The following is an 8,881-nucleotide window of genomic DNA, read 5'->3' as shown; positions in this document are numbered from 1 at the left end:
GCGCTACCCAGGAGCCCCATGAAAAGATGGTTTTAAATCGGTATGTTCATTCAATAGTCATCAAGTATTAACTGACCACCCACCAGGAGCCGTTGAGTCTTGGGACCACAGAAATGAACATGAAGCCTCAGGCTAGTGAGAAATCTAGATATGCAACCGATAAACTGCAATTAACTGTGATAAATACAGAAGAAGTATATGCAAAGTAAAGTGGAGGTCCACACGTGGGAGGGACCAAGTTTGCCCTGGGAAATGGGGGTGGAGAAAGAGGCTAGGGTGAGGCAGATACAGTTTTGTAGAGGAGGAGAGTTGAGTTGGTGTGTGTATGGAGAGTGGAATGGGATCTATTCAATGGATTTTTACTTTTTTTTAATGTTTTTTATTTATTTCTGAGAGAGAGAGAGAGACAGCGTGAGCAGGGGAGGGTCAGAGAGAGAGGGAGACACAGAATCTGAAACAGGCTCCAGGCTCTGAGCTAGCTGTCAGCACAGAGCCCGACGCAGGGCTTGAACCCATGAACCGTGAGATCATGACCTAAGTTGGACGCTTAACCGACTGAGCCTCCCAGGCACCTCATATTCAATGGATTTTAAGAGAAGAATTTCAATGTAAGAAAAGGAGAGACTCAATTATTAAAATAGGATCAGGATTGTACATGAACAAGTTTAATTAATCATTACAGATGACTTCAAACAAAGCTATTGGGTTCTTCTTGCTTAAAGGAAAAGAATTGACTGACATGGGAACAGCTTATATTAAGGTTTTGACTTCAAATATTTTTGTCAGACCATGTTTGCCACTAATTTAATTACGGTTATGGATGACCATGAGAAGTAGTTTATTTAGCATCAATGATGATAAAACAGGCATGAGTTCAAGAGATATTTAGACTAGATATTCACACATATTTTCAACATTTATCAAGCATTACAATGAAGAGTTATAGTCTTCATTTTATTTTTTTAATGTTTATTTATTTTTGAGACAGAGAGAAACAGAACTTGAGGTGGGGAGGGGCAGAGAGAGAGGGAGACACAAAATCCAAAGCAGGCTCCAGGCTCTGAGCTGTCAGCATAGAGCCTGACACAGGGCTCGAACCCATGAACTGTGAGATCATGACCTGAGCCAAAATCAAACGCTTAACTGACTGAGTGACCCAGGCATCCCTCTAGTCTTCATTTTAAAGGAACATCTGGAAGACATTAAAAAGAATGCTCTGACCCAAAAGGTAGAAAAGCAGAGAATCATAGAGACATTGAATGTCACGTTTGGAAAAGATCTTATACATTACCTATTCTATTGCTCTCACTTTACAGATACATAAACTGAAATCCAGAAAAATGAAATAACATGGGAAAGTCATCCTGGAAACCATCGAATCCCTGAAGTCAACTACAGGAACTCGGAGTTGTAGATATTAAGATAAGAGCTGAAAAGAAATATATTATAATCTCTACCATCTTGATAATTTTCAAAGATTGTGTATAGTTAATCACAGGTGCTTTGATTTAATCTTACCGGGAGGTGTTCTACCTGATGGATTGATTAGTCCCTAAGAAAATCTTCCAGTGTCCTTAGGGAAAAAAGGCTAAGATTCGTGAATCATTAGATTCTCCCATGTGTCAAAGAAATACCTGTGATTGGAATTCTGAGGAGGAAAGGATTGGTGTGGCCTAGAATAATTCAAAAATAAAGAATTGAGGTCCACTCTTTAATGATGAGTGGAGGGAACGAAGGGTGGCCATTGTTGGAAAGAAATGGTGGAAATAACAAAAGCAAAGGAGAAGCAGCAGAAGCCAGCAGCCCATGGTGTCTGTGCTGGGGGGAAACCTGGTTCAGGAGAACTGGATTTAAAGGTGGCAGTGGGGTGCCTGACTGGCTCAACTGGTAGCACATGAGACTCTTGACCTTGGGGTTACGAGTTTGAACACCACGAACACCACGTTGGGTGTGGAGATTACTTACAAATAAAATCTTACAAAACATGAAGTAAAAAACATAATAGAGGAAGGAGCAAAAGCAGCTCTTGGACTTCTCTTCCAGTTATGTAATTCAGTGATCTTTGCTGTCCTGATTACCTTTAACCTTCCTTCTGGAAGGCAGCTGGGAAGAAAGAGGCACATCCTTTTTTATTATTATTATTTTTAAATAACACTTATTTACTTATTTATTTTGAGAGAGGGAAGGAGAGAGAGAGAGAGAAAGGGAGGAAGAGAGAGCACAAGTAGGGGAGGAGCATCAAGAAGGAGACAGAGGATCCGAAGCAGGCTTGGCACTGTGAGCACAGAGCCCAATGTGGGGCTCGAACCCATGAATCGGCAAATCATGACCTCAGCTGAAATCAGGAGTCGGTTGCTTAATTGACTGAGACACGCAGGTGCCCCCAGCGTATTCTTTATCTAAAAATTATAACCAGTAATAGTCTCCTAGGAAGGAATCTTCAGGAGGAAGGGGTTGAGGTCATGCAGCCTGCAATTAATCTGCCTTAGGATGGGAGGAAGTGCGATGCCACCAGAGAAATTCCAGGGGAGTTTCAGCCCTCACCTGCAGGAGCTCACTTCCTTTCTGTGACCTGTATATAAAACTGGAAGCCTCTTGGCTTGAGACCGACTCCTAGGATACCAGGAGCAGCAGCCTTTCCTGAACTCAGGTAAGAGAATTCCCTTTCTCTACACTATTCACACAGTTCTGGGAATCAGCCTAGTCCTTCCAATCATTTACCCACGTATGTTCAGGGCCACATCTAAAGGAGCCCTTTCCAACAGTAAGAAATATCCTGAGGATAGAGAATTATCATGTTTATCTTCACACTCCAGTACCTAGCACAAAATTTAAGATAGTGCTCAAATATCTTTTTGATATTTGTGGCTCAGTCTGTTGGGCACCCTACTTCAGCTCAGGTCATGATCTCATGGTTCATGAGTTTGAGCCCTGCATCAAACTCTGAGCTGTCAGCACAGAGCCTGGAGCCTGCTTCAGATACTGTCTCCCTCTCTCTGCCCCTTCTCTGCTCCTGCTCTATCTCTAAAAAATGAATACTTTTAAAAAATATTTTTATTTTATTTCTAGGAGAGAGAGAGAGAGAGACAGCGTGAGCAGGGGAGGGTCAGAGAGAGAGGGAGTCACAGACTCTGAAATAGGCTCCAGGCTCTGAGCTGGCAGTCAGCACAGAGCCCAACGCGGGGCTCGAACCCATGAACTGCGAGATCATGACCTAAGCGAAAGCTGGATGCTTAACCGACTAAGCCACCCAGGCGCCCCCAAAATTAATATATCTTTTTTAAAAATTTAATTTAAAAAAGATGGTGCTCAATAAATGCTAATCAAATTGTTGAATTTATTACTTAATTTCGAGAGAGAGAGAGACAGAGCCATGAGCTAGGGAGGGGCAGAGAGAGAGGGAGACACAGAATCTGAAGTAGGCTTCAGGCTCTGAGATGTCAGCACAGAGCCCAACGTGGGACTCGATCTCACAGACTGAGATCATGACCTGAGCCGAAGTTGGACGCCTAACCTACTAAGCCACCCCGGTGCCCCTCAAATTGTTGAATTTAAAATATATTTACTATATACTCGCTATATTCAAGGCAGCTAACATCATTCTCTGTTTAAAGTGAATTGATCACCCATTATAGTTTAGGTGTATAAATCATATATCATTGTCTTTAAATGTCAAAACAAGTTTCTGGGGTAAGTGTAATTGTTATCATTGTGGGGGGCTAAGAAAACAAAACTCAAAGAGGTGAGTTCATCTGTCCAGGATCACATAGATATAGGGTGACTAACTCATTCAGGTTTACCTGTGACTTTTCCAATTTTGAAACTGAAGGCCCTGTGTCCTGGGCCCCTCCCTCCCTCCCCCACCCCTGGCCCTGAGCAAACTGGGCCTCCTCCCCCGCCCCCCCCGCCCGGCCCTGAGCAAACTGGAACAACCTATTTTGATGGGAACTTGTAGCCAACATGTCTCAGCATGGCGCTGTCAGATCCACTCGTTATTTAAAATGTTGATGTTTTTCATCATGGATATTTTTTCATTAATTTTGATATTGAATGAAAATATTCCTTATCTTGATGATTGAGACTTTTAGTGCCCACTTACATTTGGTGCCCGAGATGAGTGCTCCGTTCTCCTTACCCTAATCCCAGCTCACTGTAATTTATCTTCAAACTCAGCAAACACTATAAAGTGCCCTCTTATGGAGCAGCCTATCCCAGGAAGAAATGAGTTCCCTTCTTGCTCTTCTCTTTCTTTTGGGACCTGGGCAGAGCCAGGAAAGAGCCCGCTCTTGCAGCATTCTCAGGGTGCCTGACTCTAGTCTTCTGTAGAGGGTGCTGTGGAGCGCAGACACCCTTAGAGGGAGAAGTGTTAGGTGTAGCTGGGCTGACTGCCCATCAGATCTTGTCTTTCCCTGGCAGTAAGATTGTTATGAAATCAAAGACTTTCTATTCGCCTTTGGGGTTGAATTAAATCTATTATCTCCAAATAATCAACCTGATCCCAGACAAATACCAAACAGCTAAGCTCTTCTGCCTTGGGGGTAGCCATAAAATCCAGACAATTTTCCCCAAGTGTTTTTGGTGGCTCAGCAACAGCTTCTGTAAGATTCTGTTTTCCCGCAGTTCCCCTGTGGGCTTAAGGGGACCAGAAGAGTGAGCTACATTGGCATTGTGGAAGAGAAGTCTGTATACGTCAATTCGGCAAAACAAGTTTTAACATTTTCCCCGAAATGTAATCCTCTGTCTACTCACTGCAAGTGCCTGCTGCTCCGGGCCTTACCTGCTGGGCAATGACGATCGGGCTGGGATGGGGACAGAATAAAGGAGTCAGGACCTGTAGCACCAACTCACACTCAGACCCTGAGCAAACACCCGAGTCTCTTCTTCCAGGACAGCAGCTCAGCAGCTTTTCTTAGTAAGTTAGATGGATGGCCCAGACTGTCCAAAGCCAGACAAAGCTATTGAGTTTCACTAGGGCTCACCTGGGGAAGGCATGTCCCTGGTGACTGAATTGGCTTCTTCAGACATAACATTGGGAAAATCAGTAAGTCATGCTCTTTCCTTTGAATTCCTAGCTCCTATGGTCTTCAGATTCTGGCACAAGATGAAAGCGTCTGGTCTTCCCATCTGCCTTCTCTCTGCTGTGTTTTATCTCTTCTGGACACCTTCTGCTGGGCTGAAGACACTGCACTTGGGAAGTTGTGTGATCACCACAAACCTTCAGGAAATGCGAAACGGGTTTTCTGAGATACGGGACAGTGTGGTAAGTGAGGGAGGCAACTCCCCCCTGCCCCTGTGGCTGCCTCTCTCCTTCTCTACTTGCCCTTCTCTGTCCTCTGGTAGCCCGGCTGTATGATCACAAAAGGAGACAGGCTGGGGACTCCATACCAGGAGGATGCATTCCCAAGAAAGAGCTGTAGTTCACAGTTTTAAAGTGTTTTGGGAAGGGACACTGCACTGGGCCATGGCAAGCAAAAGATGAGAGAGGCCTTGATGTCTAAGACCTGGCAGCAGTCACTGACCTGTCCTTTCCTGCCTTGCCTTCTTCCATTTAGCAAGCCAAAGATGAAATCATTGACATCAGAATTTTGAGGAAGACTGAGTCTTTGCAAGACACAAAGGTACGTGCTTGGCCCATAGAAGTCTGGGAGGAAATACGAATTGGAGGCATCTCCACCACCCTGGGGATTGTCCCTGGATGACACCAACATACTAGTCTTCTTTGTAGCCTGCAGATCAGTGCTGCCTCCTCCGCCATGTACTGAGACTCTACCTGGACAGGGTATTCAAAAACTATCAGACTCCTGACCACCATATCCTCCGGAAGACCAGCAGTCTTGCCAACTCTTTTCTGACCATCAAGAAGGACCTTCGGCTCTGTGTGAGTAAAGGTCTTGGGTAAAAGGATTCATAGCTTCAATGACTTAGCAACCAGGCTCTTTCTTACCCCCCATTTACTGGGTAGAAAAACCGAGTCCAAAAGTTCTCATAATCTATATTGTGCCATGTGACAGGTAATAAGAACTCAGTTTTACTGACTTTAGGGTATACACCCTACGCAAAAAGTCTACATAACTACAAAGTACTATTTGATGTTAATGACAATTATCAATTATCCATGAAAATGCACTTTTTCTATAGGTAAAGGATCCTACAGTACATTGGTGTATCCTGTGCGAGGCAGCCTCTCCACAGGCCATGGGGTTGAATATCAAGACAAGATCTGAATAGAGCCTAGGTAACCAAAAAAGAGCTCCATATTTGAGCCTACAAAGCTGGCCTCCTCTTCTAGCTGATGATTAGTTTACTGATCCCAAATGATGAGGTCTGAAAAGACTTTCTATAGGAATGGAGTATGTACAAGAACATAGGTGAAAGAGTAGAATTCTCTGGTGAGAGCAGATAATCAGAATCTTTAATAAAATCCATCATCCTGTGGCATTCTTTTCAGCATGCGCATATGACATGCCCTTGTGGGGAGGAAGCAACGGAGAAATACAGCCAGATTCTGAGTCACTTCGAAGAGGTATATGCAATTTGGGCCTTGGTAGGGATGGGTGTGTTTTTAGAACTGAGATCACAAATGGGTGGATGGATGTTCATACTGGTAGAAATCTTGCAGCCCTCAATAATTGCCTTCTGAGGTCATGTGGACCATCCCTCTGCTTTAACCCAGGGGACATCCATCCAGACTCTAGAAGGGTGTTGTCTCTGGAAGACGCTCTGGGATTCCAGAGGGAATGGCCTTAATTCCATCAAGTCACTCCAGAGATATTTGGGTCTTCCAGCTGTACAAACAAGAAGCAGTAGTTTTCCAACATTACATACTTACACGTACCCTCAAAAACAGTCACAATTTCACACGTGCCCCTGCCATGCTGTTTCTCACCTGGGTGCCTTTGCACAACAGCCAGGAAGGCTTGGAGTCCACTCCTCACTGACTAATTCCTACTCATCCTTTAAGACTCATCCTAAGCATCACCCCCAGGAAGGTATTGACTGTGCCTCTCAGAGTTAGGTGCCTCTCCTGTCATCCTGTGCAGTTCCACCTTCTATCCACCACACTGCAGTTTAGTTGTCTGCTTCTGTCTCCTTCACTTGACTGAATTCCCTGTGGCTAGGGATTGTGCCATTCATCTCTGAATCCTTAGCCATCCCAGTAATTAATACAATAAAAATTTGTTCAATTAAAATTGCAACAGTAGGCAATTCCTAACACACACACACACACACACACACACCTTTCTTTAAAAAAACAACAATAACAGCCTAATTACTTTGATCTCTGTGATTCAAGAGGGGATGAGGTTATAGTCCAAATGCTGCTACCCTCTGAGCTTCAGTTTCCCTATGTAATGGACTCCATGATTTTCCTTCCTCTTGTGAGATCTTAAGATTCCTTAACTTCTTTCATGCTCTCCATCTTGAAAAGAATACTGTGCTTACAATCCCCAGTGGAGCTACCAGTGAAAGGAGAGCATTAACCCGGGAGTACATGTGGTCTCTTTATGAGATGCTCAGAACAGAAGTGTGTGTCTTTCAGCTTACGCCTCAGGCAGCAGTGGAGAAGGCTTTGGGAGAGCTGGACATTCTCCTGCAATGGATGGAGGAGATGGACTAGGAAGACAGTGATGACCCCACTGGCGGTAGTGCTGGCCAAGAGTCCCAGTCCTCAGTACCCGTGAAGGCCTGACCCCAAAGCACCACCTCACTGCTACACAATTTAGTGCTGGTCGCTGTGTATATTATTTATTTATTTATTATTTACTTCCTTATTGTGATTGTCCCCATGAGTTCCCACCCTTAATCTAGACCATGGTTTTATAAGATTTTGCTAATATCTTTTCCACTGTTGGGTGTATTTATTAGTTAATATATTTATTTATTTTTGCTATTTAACTTATTTATTTTTGTATGAGAGGATAAGACTTCAAAAATTCATGGATTGTATTTATAACCTGACTATAAGTTTTTGTACAGTAAACAAACCTTCTAAGTTCTAGAGGGGTGGCCAGGGGTGTTATTCACTTTTATTAAATTAAGGACATGTTTTCTGACTGCCAAGACTCTGTGAGATATTTAGTAGTGAACTAATAGCTACTAAGTGTGGGTTGTAGAAGAAATTCTGATGTGAAATTGTAGACTTGTCTCACAGTTACTGATCACCCTCACTCACCTCCCCAACCCGTACTTGCTATGGAATCTTGCATGGCAAAAATGTACTTCTACAAATAAAGTTTTCTTTGCATAATATCTTCTTGGAGTTTGCAAATGCTTCAGGAGCAAAAACAATGGCGCAGAGACCTTGAATCTCATATCACCTAGGGACTTCTTGCTCCTTTGGGGAAGAAAGATGCCAATGGGAACCTGGACCTTCTCCCTCCTACTGAATGCACTCCCAGTTTAATTCTTAATCCACTCGCATCTCTGGCCCTATGACTCGGCCCTCCACATAAAGAGACTGTGACCAAGTGAAGGGCTTCAGTTATCACTGCTTTCACCTTGTTGGCTTTGAGCACTGTCTTCTATGAACCTGCTTTTCTTTCTCACTTTGGGTTTTGCGTCAGGAGACTTTATCGCAACACAAATTACAATGGACAGGAAATTCTGTTATAAGGGTTAAGAACACACAGGTGCAAAGTTTAATTACTGAGCCTTGCCCAGGGAAGTTCATGAACCTTCTCCTGAAGCTATTCCACTTTGTACTGTGGCCAGCGCCCAGGGTGTAGGTTGTTTCTGGGTTGAGTCTTTGTCTTTATGACCAACCACTAAGTCAATATTCTCTGTTCAAGCCCCTTTCATATTGAGCTTCTCTGGGCTCTTCTGGCGTGGGCTTCTTGCCTCCTTCTTCCCCACCTCACTTGGAACTGCACCGCCAGCTGTA

At 43.8% G+C, this 8,881-nt stretch overlaps 1 protein-coding gene across 1 annotated transcript; it reads left to right on the top strand.

The window, feature by feature from the left end:
- The first annotated feature begins 2,594 nt into the window (after positions 1-2,594).
- On the top strand, positions 2,595-7,850 carry LOC120245601 (interleukin-20-like). The gene is made up of 6 exons (XM_039252701.1): positions 2,595-2,650; positions 5,073-5,260; positions 5,553-5,618; positions 5,726-5,878; positions 6,449-6,523; positions 7,541-7,850. The coding sequence occupies exons 2-6, from the start codon at positions 5,078-5,080 to the stop codon at positions 7,616-7,618; spliced, it is 555 nt and encodes a 184-aa protein (XP_039108632.1). The 5' UTR covers positions 2,595-2,650; positions 5,073-5,077; the 3' UTR covers positions 7,619-7,850.
- The last annotated feature ends 1,031 nt before the right edge of the window (positions 7,851-8,881 follow it).

The sequence above is a fragment of the Hyaena hyaena genome, unplaced genomic scaffold, assembly GCF_003009895.1.
Source record: "Hyaena hyaena isolate Hyena2069 unplaced genomic scaffold, ASM300989v1 scaffold_429, whole genome shotgun sequence".
Taxonomy (NCBI): Eukaryota; Metazoa; Chordata; class Mammalia; order Carnivora; family Hyaenidae; genus Hyaena; species Hyaena hyaena.
Note: the sequence above shows the minus strand (reverse complement) of the source record. Positions and strands in the feature narration are given on the sequence as shown.